The sequence below is a fragment of the Bufo bufo genome, chromosome 3, assembly GCF_905171765.1.
Source record: "Bufo bufo chromosome 3, aBufBuf1.1, whole genome shotgun sequence".
NCBI classification, from domain to species: Eukaryota; Metazoa; Chordata; class Amphibia; order Anura; family Bufonidae; genus Bufo; species Bufo bufo.
In genome coordinates, this window is record NC_053391.1 from 189,850,576 (window position 1) to 189,869,786 (window position 19,211).

Below are 19,211 nucleotides of genomic sequence, written 5' to 3' on the forward strand. Positions count from 1 at the left end.
ATATTTTAGTACTTCCTTAAACTAACCTGGAAAGAAGAAGTAATACATATTGTTAATAAAAACACATTAGTGGTTAGGAAGTCATCTTCTTCCAGCCTCCAACTTCTCTAACCTCATAGGCAAGCAATCTATGTAGCTATCATATATGTATTATCCAGATACCGCTATCTATCTTTCTAAACGGTAGGAAAAGAGGCAGCACTCCAAAAATTGTGAAGAAAAAGTGGATGTCTTTATTCACCCATGCTTTTTGGAGTGCTGCCTCTTTTTTCAACATTTATACAAGGCGGATCCTGGTCGTCGATCCAGAGGTGGATTGCACCCAGCTTAACTACTTTTTTGTTTGCTGCTTTTTGCTTTATCTATCTATCTATCTACAGTATCTATTTCATATCTATCTATCTTACAGTCAGGTGAAAGAGAGCCCCATGTAAATGTTTTTTGTTTTTACATATGTGGCCATATCAGTATTTAATTTCCATTTAAACATGCACAGATAAAAGTGAACAAAAACACAACTAACTGATCTTACAATTATGTAATAATTCAGCAATATGAGATTTCCTTCTGTGGATAAAGTAAGTACATCCTTATATGTAATAATGTATAATGCACTCACAGCTTTCATTGGTGAAATTTAACTTTGTGAAAATTTTAGCAAGAAATTTGATATGACCACAGTTTGATCTTTGAAAGATTACGATCTCCAAACTATTAGACATCAGTCAGCCCACATGATTCTAACCCCAGAGGGTTGCCCAGGATTTTGCTATTGATGGTCTATCCTCAGGATAGGGTCTAACACCTATCAGCTGTTACCTGTCCATTGTGCAGTGGATGGAGCTAGTAACTGCAGCACCGCCCTAACGTATCTCAGAAGGAGCAGCGCTGTAGTTACCTGCGCCATCCACTAAACAAAGGATGGAACTGTGTAGTTCCGACACTGAGGTCCGGTGCTAATCTTATATTGAGGACCCATCCTGAGGATAAGCCATCAAAATAAAAAAAAACAGGATAACCCCTTTAAAAAAGGGGCCTATCTTTTCTTCCAAATTTTCTTTTTCCATTGACGTAGACATATCAAGGGCTTGTTTTTTGTGGGGCAGGTTGTGTCGCACCATTTTGGGGTGCCTATACTGTGGGGAAAAAAAACTACAATTCCATTTTTTATTTTTTTTTTTAAGTTTCATTTGTATGTTATTCACCTTGCAGTATAAATGACATGGCAATGTCCAAACAGGAAAAAAATTGCAAAAGCTTCAACATGCTGTTTTTGAAAAAACATCAGAGACCCTCAAAATGCCACCTAATTAACAAAACAGCATTATCAAAAAAAAGCTTGCCCTGAGATCCATATTTCCCATCGACAAAAACACCACAAAAAAAGTGCACCCACCGTTATACGCCCTGGTTAAAAAAATTCTAAATTGCTGTTTTTAGGTCAATGCCATTTTTTTTTAATTACAGCATGTTCTGGGTCCAATTTTTTTTTTCCTGACATTTTCTCATAGATTTCTCTATATAGCAAAAAAATGCCTAAAGGGGAGGGAAAGTGTTAAACAGCTACTATCTTGTTCAGGCCAAGCCATACCAGCAAGTTTAACTTAAAAACAGAGAGCAAGATACTGAAAGAATTCTTACAAAAGGCCAGGATTTGAGCATTTTCACCAAAGTTAGAATGCATGAGAGTGCCATTATAAACAAATTAGATCTACATGGAAGGTGAGTCAACAGAAAACCTTTGTACCGAGAAAGAATATCGGGAGCAAGACTAAAGCTTGATCAGAAACCCCTAGGCAAATACCAGCATTTATGGAACAATGTACTGTGGACAGATGAGAGAAAGGTAGAGTTACACATATAGGTTGTATGTTCTTGATGATATTTCATGATGTTAGCAACTAAAACCAAACTCTGTCTCACTTTACGGAACTTAATTTCAGGAATCTGGAGGGCGTACATGAATTACCTAGAGAATCTTACATACAGAGCATGAAACTGGATGTGACACAGAGCAACAACCAGGAACAGCAGTTCTGTTCTATACAGGTCACATCAGACAATGGCGCTCTCTTTATCATCAATCCACTATATCTGCATGAACATGGAGACAGTTGGCTCACACATATGTCTGATAACTCTGGTAAAGAAAAAAGAAAGAGTGTGCCCTGGTGTTTTCAAAGAAAGCTTGAACAAATGAACCTTGAACCAGCAATGGAAGGTAGGTGGAACCCCAGTATGATACATTAGATTCATAGAATTGGCCACTTCATAACATGACTGAAGCCCTAATAATAGCCCCAATCATTCACACCGCTATCAGCTGAGCTCCACTAATGCTATTAACCGCTATTCCTGCAATGATAACTGAACAGTACCTGTTATATAGACTACACCTCCATTGCCAGGGAGTGCTGGGAGACCTCTGCTCTACAGCCTGCAGGACTGGGAATGTAGCTGTGGACTATGATACAGGCTGTGACTTAGGATCCAGTAAGGATCACAAATAAAATTAGTTTACATTGTCAGCTTTCTGAGTAGATTAATTCTATATGTAAACTGGAAAATAGGGTTCAGAGAAGAACCCACCCATATGCTTCGTGCTACAGAACTGCAAGGGTACGTTCACACTGTAGATCTTGACAGTACTCCACAGCACTTTCTGCACATGATTTAGCCCCATTTAATGGAGCTAAACGACAAGCAGACATCTGCCACAGCTTCACCTAGGCTGCCACCCAGAGTGTCGGCACGGAGCTAGGCTACTAAGTCTGGGGTTTTGCAGGGGGGTGAGAAACCGGGATGTCCACACACAACCCAGTTAAACCAGTACTCTCTGCTCTGTACTGATGAGGGGCAATCACCCTGAAACAGCTGTCTGCAGAGGAGGTGATGGGCCGGCTTATTTATTATCAAAGTCATGTTTCAAGGCATATTTAAAGGGTTACATGTTGACTTAGTGGCCTTAGAGGCAAAACTCGTAAAGAGCTCATTTGCATCACTTTCAACACCTTTGAGTCTAATTTATGATTGTGAATTTTTAAAAAGTTGCAAAAACGTCACATTTCCACTCCTCTGGTGAATTTTTAAGACATAAGTGTACACCATATTGCACTTGCGCCAAATATATTGTTACTGGGCGCTACTTCATAAATTTGGCGCAACCTCACAAAGAAAAGACAGACTTAAAACTTACACCAAAACCAACGCAAATGATAACACCCCCCCCCCCCCACACACACACACTAAAAAAACACTGTTTTTCATGACTATATATTTAATTGTGGGACAACCCTTTTCCCAACTCCTCCATGCCAGTCTCTGCTACTTGGTCCCACTTGACATGCAAGACCACATAGCCAGTCAGTGGATGCAGTCTGTGATTGGCTGAGCAGCCATTTCCTATGTGTTGAGAGGGAACAAGAAGCTGAGACCAGTATAGGAACAGGGGATCAGTATGGTGAATAAGATTTATTTTATTATTTTACACCATGCAGAGCATTTTTTATTAAAAAATTAGGAATTAAGAGTACAGACAACCACTTTAATTAATAAAAACGTTAAGGCAGTATTGTTCATACAATACTCTAATCCTAGGTCCATTATCAGATACCATATGATTCAATGTTAGTATAGACCAGGCATGCTCAACCTGCGGCCCTCCAGCTGTTGCAAAACTACAAGTCCCAGCATGCCCGAACAGCCTACAGCTATCACCCTACAGCAGGGCATTGTGGGAGTTGTATGTTTTACAACATCTGGAGGGCCGCAGGTTGAGCATGCCTGGTGTAGACAATACTGCCAAACAGTAGTGTACTAATTTAAACATCTTTGACCAAATACTATTTCTCTAGATATAAATGGCCACGAACACAGTGATACAGAAGAACAATCAAATGTCTATAAAGCACCCAGCAGGGAAGACTCTGACACATTAAATACTCCAGAGACAACGGAAAGTGAGAGTTGTGAAGGTCAAGACCATTTAAAGCCACATTTCCCCAATTCAACGTTTCTCAGGAAATCTGTCATAAGGATGCGACATGGATCCAACAAAAGCCAAAATCCAGAAGAAGGCTCCATTGACATAGGAAGTACACTTCAGAAGGCCCATAGAAAGAGACATTCACTCATTCCTCACAGAGTTTCATGGATTGAAGAACACGAACATATTTCAGGCGCTTCTTTGAAAAAATCAAGCTCAGACTCTTCTCTGAACTCATCAGACAGCTTTTTACTGCCACCGTTGCCAGAAATGGACTCTGTTTCCATCAGCAGTATTGAAGAAGAAGGGGAGCACAGTACCTTGAGGCACAAGAAGACACATTCTCATGGACTTGGAGATATGGTTAGACATAGCCTTCTAGCAGTTAGCACTGCACTCACTGGACTTATTTCCAATGAGAAACATCTTGGAAACAGAATCCAGTTGCTAGCAGAAGACTCATCAACGTATCTTGGAAGTGCGGTTCAAACATTCATAAGCCATATGAAAAAGAGATCTGTACAGTACATCTCTACCATGGAAATGTTACAAGCCCTACGTCAGCAGATCACCAACATGAAGAGTTACCTGCTTGTGAGCAATGAAATTTGGGAGCATGTGGAACATCAAGAAATGGATGAGTCAACAATTGGTAAGAGAGCTAAATATATATATATATATTATTTATAGAAAGGGTTGTTCAGAAGCTAAAGTTTCTTTCAAAACAGATATGAGACAATAAAAGCCAAATAAATAGTAGTACTATCCTTACCAATCCCCAGCTGTTCCTGTTTTGATGCTCCCAGGTGCCACACCTCTCTCTGTAATTCCTGGTTTCTCTTAACTCAGACATGTGACTACCGTACCCAGTCACTGGCTACAGTGGGTCACTGCTGCAGCCAGTGAATGGCTGCAGTGTCACTTGTCCAGATCTAGGGGGCTACGAAGTACAGAGACAACCGCTGGACCTAGAAAGCTTTGTAACAGGAGTGGCAGGTGATTGGTATGGTGAATATTGCATATTTTATTATTCTACACGATTCTGACAGTTTTTAACAATTTTTTGGTGGCTGGCCAACTCCTTTAAAAGAGTATTCTCATCTCCATAGGATATGTCATAAATGTATGTTAGATGTTATTCCCACCTGTCTTTAGGATGCCAACCACTAGCTTAGGAGCCACATGTGCCCCACTAGTAGAGTTGCCACCTTTCCCAACAAAAAATACCGGCCAAGTTAAGCCACACCCCAAAGGGTGTGTGGTTGTGGGTGTGGCTTAACACTGGGTGTTAAGTCGCTGTGATACTGTGGCTCCCAATAGTATTAATGCCTCCATTCATGTCCCCCAGTAATATTAATGCCTTCATTTGTGCGCCCCAGTAATAATAGCGACCCCATTAGTGCCGCACAGAATTAATAATGCCCCCATTAGTGCCCCCCAGCATTAATAATGCCCCCATTACTGCTGCCTAGAATAAATATTGCCCCCATTAGTGTCTTCAGTAATAGTAATGCCCCCATTGGTGCCCCCCAAAATTAATAATGCCCCAATTAGTGCTTCCCAATAATATTAATGCCTCCATTAACATCCCCCAGAATTAATACTGCCCCCATTAGTGCGCCCCATAATTAATGCCCCCCATTAGTGCCACCCAGTAATACTAATGCCTCCATTAGTGCCCCCAGTAAGAATAATGTCCCCATTAGTGCCCCCAGTAAGAATAATACCCCCATTAATGCCCCCATTAGTGCCCCCCAGTAAGAATAATGCCCCCATTAGTGCTCCCCAGTAATAGTAATGCCCCCATTAGTGCCCCCCAGTAAGAATAATACCCCCATTAGTGCCCCCAATAAGAGTAGTGCCCCCAGTAAGAATAATTCCCGCATTAGTTCCCCCAATTAGAGTAATGCCCCCATTAGTGCTCCCTTCTCTGCTTTTGCAAAAAAAAAAACTCACCTCCTCCATTTGCTCGCACTCACTGCTGACTGGAAGCTCAGGACAGGACCTGCACCGTAGCGTGATGATGTCTCACAGGTCCTGTCCTCCAGTCAGCAATCAGTGGTCCCCACAGCGTGAGCAAATGGAGGTGGTGAGTTCTTTTTTTAATTAACACAAGTGTGTAAGTGTGTGTAAGTGTGTGTGTGTGAGTGTGTGTGTGTGTGTGGTTGGGGGTAAAGGCTGTACTAATGAGTGCTCCACAGTGGAAGCGCTCATTAGTAACAGTGCTTGTAGAAAAATACCGGTAATTAATATTGCTGGTAGAAAAAAAATTACAGACACTGGCAGGGCCACTAAAATACCGGCCTTTGCGGTGTGATACTGGCTGGATGGCAAGTTAGCAGCTGTGGATAATATTGTGCACTGGTGGCACCAGAATTGTCAGGAGCATTACAAGAACTTAGTGATAGGGTCATTTCACTGGCAGCTGACACTAGGGTAAAAGCATAGTGATCAGTCATATCTACAACAGACAGTTTCACTTTTGATATTCAGTCTGGTTCAGCACTAACTTTCAAACATTAATGGACTTTTCTCTAGGTACATCGTGTCTTACTTAACTATATGATATGCAATTTAGTACGTTTGGAGGAGAGATAATTTGCATCTTTTTTCCCATGGAACATTTCCTGTAAGTCTCCATGTACCAGCTGGATCTCTTCAATGAGTAACCCCCCTACCCCAGAGCTTGGCTATATGGTCGAAGAATTAGCTTTTTCACTAAAATATTCCAATATACTTTACATCTGTTCTTGGAAAGTTGAGTGACAACTAATACACAGTAGCTGTTATCATGCAGGAATACTGCAGCACTTCTTTAGACTTCTTTCACATTTCCATGTACTGTATGTGTTTTATCCGTGAAGATCTTCATCTTTGGTCCATGCCTTTTGCCCTCCATTTTTCATTTGTATTCCAAGGACACTGCCCAGCTGAAAGTTAATTTCCAGGGCATCTCCTATTAGTAGTTAGTGAAAAATGGACTAAACACGGACCCATAGACCCATATAATAGGCGCATTCGGATCGTGGACCAAAGCAGTAGATGTCTCCGTGGTTTTCTCACTGACCCAAGGTCATTAAAAAAAATACAGATTTGTGAATAAGCATATTAAAATTTGTGGGTACATCATCATTTCACACATCAGGGAAAAACAGAAATGTGAATGAGGCCTTAGCCATTTAAAGTACATAAGTGCCAAGAGCTGTTGTTATATTGTATATTCTGCTGGCTGTGCTGGGATAGATAATGTGGACGATATGATCTCCTAATGGATACCCTGTTGTATTACTCAAATTTCTCCTGCTAGTAAGGCTAGGGCTACACTGCGACAGGTGTCACACCAATGTCACACAACATTTTTTGTAATGATTGTCAATGGTGTTGCACTGCGACATGCTGCGACTAAGATTTGTGACTGTCGTGTCGCAGTCGTGGCATGTCGCAGGACGACACCGTTGGATATCATTATAAAAAATGTTGCACGACTTTTCTGCGACATATGCGCCGCGTAGCCCTAGCCTGAAAGTACCACATTCTTCACTACTACAGCTATAAATTGAAGTATCATTGTACAAGGGAAAAAAATAGATTGTAGTTATTTTATTGACTTAAAAGAGTTCTCCAGGATTTATCCTCAGGATAGGTCATCAACATGAGATCAAACGGGGTCCAACTCCTCGCATACTCCTCTAATCAGTTGTTTGTAGAAGAACAGTGCTCACCGGCGCTCCTTTGAGCACCGTGGCCTTCTCGCAGCTTACCAAGCACAACGCCGCCCATTTGTTAGCGGCTGTGCTTGGTATTGCAGCTCAGGCACATTCACTTGAATGGGACTGAGCTGCTCCTAGGCCATATGACTGATAAATGTAATGTCACAGGCCTACGAAGAGGCCTAAGCACTCAGGGGGTGCCTCAGCCTCTTCATACAGCTGATCAGCGGGATACTGGGAGTCAGACCGGCTCCGATCTCATATTAATGACTGTCCTGAGGATCAGGGGCGGATGTTACAGGGAATTTTCCTGGTGGGCCGATGCCCATAGTGCCATCCGAAATCTCTTCACTGCCGCTGGCCGGGTACATACTGCTGGGAAAACTATAGGGGTCATTATTAGAGTAAGTTCAGGTAACATGCTGAAGATAGGGCTAGCTTGGTGTTGTGGCCCACATCTCATCTCCTAAGCGCCCTGCTCCATATCCATATTAGAGACAATTCGAGGAGGAGGCAGAATGTAGCAGCTATTGATGGCCTCCACACAGGGACAGCTTCTGGGGAGGTATTTTCTGCTGTATTACTGACCCTGCCAACTTGTATTGGCCCCATCTATTTGTAATACCACACCCTCAATTTGGACCAACCTACAAAATTGGGGCCACTTTTAGCTTTTTTCCAGGGCCAAATCAAGTTCCCAGTCCGTCCCTGCTGAGGATAGGCCATCAATATCAAAATGACAGAAAACCCCTTTATATGAAATTGGCTCTAGTAATTGTCTGTGGGCCCTTTAACCCCTTAAGGACCGGGCTCATTTTCACCTTAAGGACCAGGCCATTTTTTGGAAATCTGACCAGTGTCACTTTAAGTGCTCATAACTTTAAAACGCTTTGACTTACCCAGGCCGTTCTGAGATTGTTTTTTCGTCACATATTGTACTTCATGTCACTGCTAAAATTGGGTCAAAAAAGTTAATTTTTCTGCATAAAAAAATACAATTTTTACCAAAAATTTTGAAAAATTAGCAAATTTCAAACTTTCAGTTTCTCTACTTCTGTAATACATAGTAATACCCCCAAAAATTGTGATGATTTTACATTCCCCATATGTCTACTTCATGTTTGTAGCATTTTGGGAATGATATTTTATTTTTTGGGGATGTTACAAGGCTTAGAAGTTTAGAAGCAAATTTTGAAATTTTCAGAAATCTTCAAAATCCCACTTTTTATGGACCAGTTCAGGTTTGAAGTCACTTTGTGAGGCTTAGATAATAGAAACCTCCCAAAAATGACCCCATTCTAGAAACTACACCCCTCAAGGTATTCAAAACTGTTTTTTCAAACTTTATTAACCCTTTAGGTCTTCCACAAGAGTTAATGGCAGATGGAGAAACAATTTTGAAATTTCTATTTTTTGGAAAATTTTCCAATATAATCAATTTTTTCCAGGAGTAAAACAAGGGTTAACTGCCAAACAACACTCAAAATGGGTTGCCCTGATTCTGTAGTTTGCAAAAACACCCCATATGTGGTCGTAAACTACTGTTTGGCCGAACGGTAGCACATAGAAGGAGGGGAACACCATATGGGTTTTGGAAGGCAGATTTGGCAGGACTGGTTTTGTTTATACCATGTCCCATTTGAAGCCCCCTGTTGCACCCCTAGAATAGAAATTTCAAAAAAGTGACTCCATCTAAGAAAGTACACCCCTCAAGGTATTCAAAACTGGGTTTACAAACTTTGTTAACCCTTTAGGTGTTCCACAAGAGTTAATGGCATATGGAGAAACAATTTTGAAATTTCTATTTTTTGGAAAAGTTTCCAATATAATAAATTTTTTCCAGGAGTAAAACAAGGGTTAACTGCCAAACAACACTCAAAATGGGTTGCCCTGATTCTGTAGTTTGCAAAAACACCCCATATGTGGTCGTAAACTACTGTTTGGCCGAACGGTAGCACATAGAAGGAGGGGAACGCCATATGGGTTTTGGAAGGCAGATTTGGCAGGACTGGTTTTGTTTATACCATGTCCCATTTGAAGCCCCCTGATGCACCCCTAGAGTAGAAACTCCATAAAAGTGACCCCATCTAGGAAACTACGGGATAAGGTGGTTGATGTTGTTTTGGGACTATTTTAGGGGTAAATTAGATTTTTGGTTGCTCTATATTACTCTTTTTGAGGCAATGTAACAAAAAAATTCAATTCTAAAATTGTTTCTACATTCGCTATTTAGTTTTGTGGAACACCTAAAGGGTTAACATAGTTTGTAAAGTAACTTTTGAATACCTTGAGGGGTGTAGTTTCTTAGATGGGGTCACTTTTTTGGAGTTTCTAGTCTAGGCTACATCAGGGGGGGCTTCTAATGGGACATGGTGTAAAAAAAAAAACTGTCCATCAAAATCTGCCTTCCAGAAACCATATGGAGTTCCCTTCGTTCTATGCCCTGCCGTGCGGCTATATAGCCATTTACGACCACATATGGGGTGTTTCTGCAAACTACAGAATCAGGGCCATAAATATTGAATTTTGTTTGGCTGTTAACCCTAGCTTTATTACCGGCAAAAAGGATTCAAATGGAAATTTTGCCCAAAAATGGGTGTTTTGGCACCGTTTTTATTTTATATTTTTAACACCGTTCATCCGAGGCGTTTGGGCAAAAGTTATTTTTATAGCGACGACTTTTACGCACGCGACGATGCCCAATATGTATGGCTCTCAGACTTTGGAGACACTAAGCAGGCATCCTAAAAACTGCGGCCCTCCAGATGTTGTAAAACTACAATTCCCACCATGCCCTGCTGATGGCTGTAGGTTGTCTGGGCATGCTGGGAGTTATAGTTTTACAACATCTGGAGGGCCGCAGTTTGAGGATGCCTGCACTAAAACTAATATTTTTTGGGGAAAAAAAAAATGTTTCCGTGTCTCTAAAGTCTGAGAGCCATAGTTTTTTATGTTCTCTAGTGGACTGTTGGGGATTATAAAAATTTAGTACTCCATGGAAGTGTGATACTCCCTGAAGCAATCGATAATGCAGAGGCCCGGATGATCGGAGCACGTGTCAGACTGAGTGGTGGTGTCCTTCCGTATCCCCCTCTTGTGACACACTCTGCACTTTTTTTGGGTTCGTCCCTTCTTTCCAGTATGGGGGACCACACCTGGAAAGTGTTGGCCAGGGACGATCCGGGCGCCTCCAATTCCCGAGGTACTCCGGCCTGCTCTTTCCCGGTCCGAAAAGATCAGGGCCTTGAGGACTGCCTCATAGAATTGGAGGAATGTCCCTGTGCTGCCAGCGCTTCGGGATAGTACAAACCTGCACCAACCTGCACCAAGTAGACCGCAACTTTTTTGTACCATGCATGGGTTTTGCGCATGGCGTTATATGGCTTGAGGACTTGATCAGAGAGATCAACTCCTCCCATATACCGATTGTAGTCGACGATACAATCGGGCTTGAGGACCGTTGCCGCGGTACCTCGCACAGGGACTGGGGTGGTGCTGTTACTGTGGATTGTGGACAGCATAAGGACATCCCTCTTGTCCTTATACCTGACCAGCAACAGGTTTCCACTGGTAAGGGCACAGGTCTCACCCCTGGGGATAGGTACCTGGAGGGGGTAGGCAGGGAGGCCGCGTTGATTTTTCCGCACGGTCCCACAAGCGAACGTGGATCTGGCGGCAAGGGACCTGAACAAGGGGATACTGGTATAAAAGTTGTCCACGTACAAGTGGTAACCGTTATCCAGCAGTGGGTACATAAGGTCCCACACGAGTTTCCCGGTAACACCCAGAGTGGGGGGACATTCTGGGGGTTGAATACGGGAATCTCGCCCCTCGTACACACGAAATTTGTAAGTGTACCCTGAGGTACTCTCACAAATTTTGTATAGCTTCACGCCATACCTCGCCCGCTTTGTGGGAATGTATTGGCGGAAACTGAGTCTCCCCTTGAACGCAACGAGAGACTCATCAACCGCGACCTCCCTTCCAGGTACGTAGGCCTCCATGAATTTGGCCCCAAAGTGATCGATGACCGGCCGTATCTTATACAGCCGGTCATAGGCAGGATCACCTCGGGGTGGACATGCTGCATTATCGGAATAATGCAGACATTTCCGGACGGCCTCAAACCGGGAGCGTGTCATGACCATACTGTACAGTGGGGTCTGGTATAGGACGTCCCTACTCCAGTATTGCCTGACACTGGGTTTTTGGACTAGACCCATATGCAGCACGAGGCCCCAAAATGTCCTCATCTCGGCTGCACTGACCGGCGTCCAGCCACCGGGTCTAGCCAAAAATGAGCCTGGGTTTTGAGCGACGAACTGTTGGGCGTACAGATTCGTCTGCTCCACCATCAGATTCACCAGTGGGTTACTGAAAAAAAAACTAAAATAGTCAATTTCAGTAAACCCCACTGTGGGAATCTGGATTCCAGGATTGCCAGCAAAATCCGGAATCTCAGGCTCAAAGTCCACTGGGGGACACCAACTAAGTTCATCGGCAGGGGGCTCCGGTGGACTTATTTGGTGGGCCGGGAAACCAGTACGAACCCCAGGGCGGCTCGTACTAGGGTGGGCCACAGGATCCCTAGCATGTGGGGCCCCTGGCTCCGCCTGGCGGCGTCTCCGCCGCCTTGGTGGCTCATCGTCATCCGATGATGATGAGGAGGATGCGGATGACAAAAGGAACGTGGGGTCATCCTCATCCTCACTGGGGCTCTCAGAGTCGGAGGCAATCTGGGCGTATGCCTCCTCGGCCGAGAACATCCGGCGGGCCATGGGTGTGTGTGCGTGTATGTGTGCGTGTGTGGAAACCTTTATTATATGTGCGTGTGTGTGGGGGTAACGGGTGTTCACGTACTAAAAAAGGCAAAAAAAGAAAGCGCAAGTGTTAGGAAAAAAAAAGTTCAAATTTGCTGATCAGCGGTACAACGCTGATCAGCGGTCGGTGGGGTGGTGCGGTGGTGGGGTGGGCGATGCGCTAACAGTGGACGGACGCTAAAAAGTGCCGGCCAGTCAGCGCACGCAGAAAAAAAAAAAAAAAAAAAGTGGTGGTGAGGGGAAGGGGGGCTGGTGGGGGGTGGGGGGGCTGGTGGGGGGCTGGTGGGGGTGGGGGGGGTGTGGGGCTGGTGGGGGGGCGCAAGTGGCAGGGGGGGGTCTGGGGTCTGATGGATCAAAAAAAGTTTTGAAATAAAAGAACTTTTTTTTTCTTCTAACTTTTCCCTTCTTTCCCTGCCTAACGGTGCCTCTCCCTCACTGACCCTAACCTACCTGGGTGGCGATGGGTGCAGGAGGGTGATGGATGGCGATTAGGGGGACGCAGGAGCTGGTGCCGAACGGTACTGCACGGTCAGGGTGCTGGACAGGAAGAGGAGGGGAGAGAGGAGCGCAGGAAGTTTGAATCTCGCGCCTCTCTCCCCTGCTCCAATCAGCACCCTGGACAGCGGCGTTCAGCACCAGGGCCAGCACCGCCTCTCCAAATCCTCGGACTGCGATAGGTGGTGTATAATTACGCCACCGATCGCAGTCTTTTTCCGGTTCATCGGGTCACAGGACACCCGAATGGACCGGAAACGCAGAAAACCGCAGGTCTGAATTGACCTGCGGTTTTCTGCGATCGTCGATACGGGGGGGTCAAATGACCCCCCCCCCTGCATTGTTACGGGATGCCGGCTGAATGATTTCAGCCGGCATCCCGTTCCGATTAACCCCCGCGGCGCCGGAATGCCGATTTTAAGTCAGGACGTACCGGTACGTCCTGTGTCCTTAAGGACTCGGGAAATAGGGCGTACCGGTACGTCCTATGTCCTTAAGGGGTTAAAGCTACCATTTCACATGTACTGTATGTGTCTTCTCTGGTTTAGTGAAGCCTATGTATAAAGCCACCACACTCTGTCTCAGAACTGATATGTGGCTGTGGTTTAACAATGCCAGCAGAGACTTCCGTTCTCATTCAACAGCTAAAAGAAGAGGAAAATGAAAGCTGATTTCATACACATATCATATACAATTATCAGTTTGATTACATACAGTCATTATGAAAGTAATAATACAAAACTTTACCTCAAATGAATCAGATAAGGCTTTATTATTCTCTTGGCATTTGTCTCTTTCGTTTTGATGGCCATTTTTGTGAGATTCTAAAATTTTACAGTGACACTTAAAGGGGTTGTCCGGGTTCAGAGCTGAACCCGGACATACCTCCATTTTCACCCAGGCAGCCCCCCTGACTTGAGCATCGGAGCAGTTTATGCTAAATCGAGCAGGGCAAAGGCATTTTCAGGAGTTCCGGTGACGAACTGGGCTCTCCATGGGGCTGCCAGTAAGCCCGGTGACAGAGCATAATATGCTCCGATGCTAGCATCAGGGGGGCTGCCTGAGAGAAAATATGGGTATGTCCGGGTTCAGCTCTGGACCCGGACAACCCCTTTAATATCTAGGCTGAGGAGCGGTCACCTCTCCAGGTATGTTTATTTTAGTAACTACTTGAATTCTGCATGTAATAACCTTCTGGAGCATCTTTCCTATGACTCTACAGTGTATTGATCCATTCCCTTATTACTCCTGCAAGCAGTTACTGGTATGAATGAACTGCTAGCACTTTGCACTGAAGGTCCAGCTGGGTGTTACCAGTTGGGTTGTGTCCCTGCACAATCTGACACTATCTATTTAGTTCTGCCAGGGTTAAATTGTGCATGGACACCTCCACACCCCCAACTGGTAACACCCTGATTGATCACTCTTTAAAGGCAGGGGCGTAGCTAAAGGCTCATGGACCCTGGTGCAAGAGTTCAGCTTGGACTGCCCTTGCCTCAGTGCTTTGTGGCCAGGGGCAGGGGAGCACTTAGCCTTCGCGCTGCCTGAGGCAAAAATTGAAATGGCACCCCCTCCCTCATGCCAAATTCTTGACCTAACCCCTTCTCTCCAACCAGAAGTGTAACTTGACCTGCATGCACTTTCTATAATACCAGTGTCTTCTTATGTGGCACAAGGGTCTTTAGGCCCCCTCAGGCTCCTGGGCCCGGTAGCGACTGCTACCTCTGCACCCCCTATAGCTAGGCCCCTGTTTAAAGAGATTAATATCTGTAGTACTTATTTTGAAAGACAATATGGCTTCCAATGAAACATACTTGGGCCAGTGCATAGCAACAGTTTATGTATTCCTCTGGTGACAACAGCTGATCTCCATCCAGATATCTACAGTAGAAGTGATGGCTGCCATATAGACATCTGTCTCCCTCTTCATTGAGGAGCTCTTAATGTGGACATACACATTAGATTAATGTTGGCTGAACCCGACAATTTCACTGGGACCAGCAAATCATCTAATGTGAATGGCGGTATGCCCTTGGTAGCAGATGACAGGGACAGATAGAGATACGCTGCTTTCAGAGGTGTCTGGCAATGGCTTTCTCCCCTCTCTCAATCAGGACATATGCATGCTTAGCCATGCTTGTGGATGGGGGCGATCATTAAGAGAAATAAAATTAGCACACACAAAACCTGTCCTAATCACACAGGAGGACAAGTTATTTCACAACACTGAACTAAAGAGCTGCCTCATCCTCCTCTCCTACTCATTAGGAATTATGATCCTGAACACAGTTTAATATGACCTTCTGCTAAATCTCTGTAGGAATGGAGGTCATGAGAAGACATGAGGTACACAGGACAGATGGTTGTAATGTGGGGCTGTGGTAATGTTGTAGACTTCATACAAATGCTGCTGCTCATTACCCACATTCCCACTCTCCTCTCTGTGCTTCTTGTCTCCTCATGACCTCCATTTCTACAGAGATACAGCTGAAGATCTTATTCAGGGTCATAATCCCTGACAAGTAGAGCAGAGAGGGAAATGAGAGATCTCTTTAGCTCAGTTCTCTGAAGTAACTTGTTCTGCTGTGTGACTAGGACAGGTTTTGTGTGTACTAATAGGAAGGCGGCCATTTTATTTCCTCTGATGATTGCTCCCTAGACAAAACGAGCCATTATAGTTAATGAAAGGTATTTGGGAATACATAATAAAGTAATATTTAAAGAGGACCTGTCACCAAAAAATGCAATGCAATCTGAAAGCAGCATGTTATAGAGCAGGATGAGCCGAGCAGATTGATGTATATTTTTGTGGGAAAAGATTTAGGAAACCTATAATTTAAACATTTAGATTTTTATTTTTTCTACCTCCTGTGAACAACTATTGGTATAGGAAAGAGGAGTTATTAGTGATTGATAGCACTGTGTGTGTATAAGAGTCCATACAGAGATAGCTGTCAGTCACTGATAACACCTCCCTCCGGTACCGATAGCACTTCACAGGGCTGCAGTTATAAATATAAAAATTGCAAGTTTTACTGGATTTTACTGGATCTAATAAGAAATTAAAGTGACCGCTAAAGTTTTTTCTTATTATATTATTCTTACAAAGATATTGTCAGCTTTTTATTCCATTGTTGATACTATTTTTCAAACAACACCTTTGCCAGAAGCTTCTTAGTCAGTGATCTACCTTTTTAATGGGTCACCAATGACTAAATTAACCATACTAGGGTCACATAGTATGACTAAATAATCAAACTATATTTATTTCTTGTAGCTTGTATCATTGAAACATCACTTTACAAATGTCTGCTGAAACCTCTTAAAAGTGTGATTTACTCCCAACTCCTGGAGATGCACAACAGAGATGGTTCCTTGGCCAAATTATTAGGTAACCAAAAGAAGATGAAGGCTAGCAGTCTTGAACAGAAACCCCGTTCGGGAGTACCTGGGCCCAGTAATATGGAGAAGATTCAACAGAAGTTGTCCCTCATGCACATGGCCTATTCCCCAGAGAAGAAGATACGGCTGTTGCTGAAAGTGTCTAAACTCATTTATGAGGCAATGGAGACCTCCAGTGGAAAGAAAGGTTTGTTAAATGTGCTAAAACACAAATGTGTAGCATACAGTGGCATAGTTTTTTTTCCTGTTTGCATTAACTGAGTGATTTAATAAAGTGTGATATCTGCCTTCTCTAGAAGCCTTTGGTGCTGATGACTTCTTACCAGTTCTCATCCATGTTTTGTTGGGTTGTGACCTAACTTCTGTGCAGCTAGATGTAGAGTACATGATGGAACTTCTGGATCCCACTCAACTTCAAGGAGAAGGTATGTTAGATAATGGAGGATGATCCATGTTCACATAATAGGATTGCTAACCTTCCAAGAGAAAATCATACTCATACTCATTGCTGTTCAGTAACATTATGTTGGCCATGGACATGAGACTTCACTTTGACTAAGGATCTCATAGACCTATGATTGTAGTTTGAATATTATCCAAGCAACAGGTACACAACATTCGTGCGTTATTGCTTTTTTTTATTGGGGTTTTATTATCTCACACACTAATAAATTCCTTAGTAAAGATAAAACGATTGTGTGCATCAGTGTGTTCGAGAAAGAAAAATTACTGTTAGTCTCACTGGGGGGAGTGAATATACAGTCTTATGCAGAATATGTTGGTTCTATAGAACAGGGGTGGGAGCCTTTTTTGCTGCTGAGGGCCATTTGGATACTTGTAACATCATCCGCGGGTCATACAAAATTCTCATCTTAAAAATTGGACTGCTATATTTGGTCAAACTTGCGGCAGAGTGATCCGGCAAGCAGTTCTGTCGCCGGAATTGCCTGCCGGATCCTGCAACACGTATGCCAACTGATGGCATTTGTAAGACTGATCAGGATCCTGATCAGTCTTAAAAATGCCTGATCAGTCAGAAAAATGCATTGAAATGCCGGATCCGTCTTTCCAGTGTCCTCCGGAAAAACGGATCCGGCATTTATTTTTTTAACCTTTTTTTCGGTCTGCACATGCGCAGACCGGAAGGGCAGATCCGGCATTCCGGTATTTTGAATGCTGGATCCGGCACTAATACATTCCTATGGAAAAGATGCCAGATCCGGCATTCAGGCAAGTCTTCAGTTTTTTGGGCCGGAGATAAAACCGTAGCATGCTGCGGTTTTATCTTTTACCTGATCAATCAAAAAGACTGAACTGAAGACATCCTGATCCATCCTGAACGGAATGCTCTCCATTCAGAATGCATGGGGATATAACTGATCAGTTCTTTTCCGGCATTGAGCCCTTTTGACGAAACTCAGTGCCGAAAAAGAAAAACGCAAGTGTGAAAGTACTCTTAGAGGTATTGCGCTTCAATTTAAAAAAATCTAGAGCGCTGTATTTTTGCTGCACAAAATAGCGTCTGCACTATATATATATATATATATATATATATATACAGTGGATATAAAAAATCTAAACACCCCTGTCAGGTTTCTGTGATGTAAAAATGAGACAAAGATAAATCATTTCAGAACTTCTTCCACCTTAAGGCCTCATGCACACGACTGTTGTTCTGGTCCGTATCCGAGATGCAGTTTTTGCGTCTCGGGTGTGGACCCATTCACTTCAATGGGGCCGCAAAAGATGCAGACAGCACTCCGTGTGCTGTCTGCATCCGTTGCTCCGTTACGTAGCCCCGCAAAAAAAAATATAACATGTCCTATTCTTGTCTGTTTTTCAGACAAGAATAGGCATTTCTACAATGGGCCGCCTGTTCCGTTCTGCAAATTGCGGAAGGCACACGGGCGGCTTCCGTGTTTTGCAGATCCGCCATTTGCAGACCGCAAAAAACTGAACGGTTGTGTGCATGAGGCCTTAATGTGACCTATAAACTGTGCAACTCAATTGAAAAACAAACTGAAATCTTTTAGGTAGAGGGAAGAAAAAATATAAAAATAAAATAATATGGTTGCATAAGTGTGCACACCTTTAAACTAATACTTTGTTGAAGCACCTTTTGATTTTATTACAGCACTCAGTCTTTTTGGGTATGAGTCTATCAGCATGGCACATTTTGACTTGGCAAGATTTGCCCAATCTTCTTTGCAAAAACACTCCAAATCTGTCAGATTGCGAGGGCATCTCCTGTGCACAGCCCTCTTCAGATCACCCCACAGATTTTCAATCGGATTCAGGTCTGGGCTTTGGCTGGGCCATTCCAAAACTTGAATCTTCTTCTGGTGAAGCCATTCCTTTGTTGATTTGGATGTATCCTTTCGGTCGTTGTCATGCTGAAAGATGAAGTTCCTTTTCATGTTCAGCTTTCTAGCAGAAGCCTGAAGGTTTTGTGCCAATATTGACTGGTATTTGGAACTGTTCATAATTCCCTCTAGCTTAACTAAGGCCCCAGTTCCAGCTGAAGAAAAACAGCCCCAAAGCATGATGCTGCCACCACCAGGCTTCACTGTGGGTATGGTGTTCTTTTGGTGATGTGCAGTGTGGTTTTTGCGCCAAACATATCTTTTGAAATTATAGCCAAAAAGTTCAACCTTGGTTTCATCAGATCATAACTCTTTTCCCACATGCTTTTGGGAGACTTCAGATGTGTTTTTGCAAAATGTAGCCTGGCATGGATGTTTTTCTTCGTAAGAAAAGGCTTTCGACTTGCCACTCTACCCCATAGCCCAGACATATGAA

At 43.5% G+C, this 19,211-nt stretch overlaps 1 protein-coding gene across 4 annotated transcripts in view; it reads left to right on the forward strand.

Annotated features, from left to right (window-relative positions):
* LOC120994944 (ras and Rab interactor 3-like) overlaps window positions 1-19,211 on the forward strand; it is a 31,601-nt gene that overhangs the window by 10,197 nt on the left and 2,193 nt on the right. For all 4 annotated transcript variants that reach the window (XM_040423855.1, XM_040423853.1, XM_040423854.1 and 1 more), the window contains 4 exons: window positions 1,944-2,221; window positions 3,855-4,637; window positions 16,288-16,599; window positions 16,709-16,837. In XM_040423855.1, the coding sequence (XP_040279789.1) occupies window positions 1,993-2,221; window positions 3,855-4,637; window positions 16,288-16,599; window positions 16,709-16,837 (1,453 nt within the window). In that variant the 5' untranslated portion in view covers window positions 1,944-1,992. The remainder of the gene's footprint in view (window positions 1-1,943; window positions 2,222-3,854; window positions 4,638-16,287; window positions 16,600-16,708; window positions 16,838-19,211) is intronic.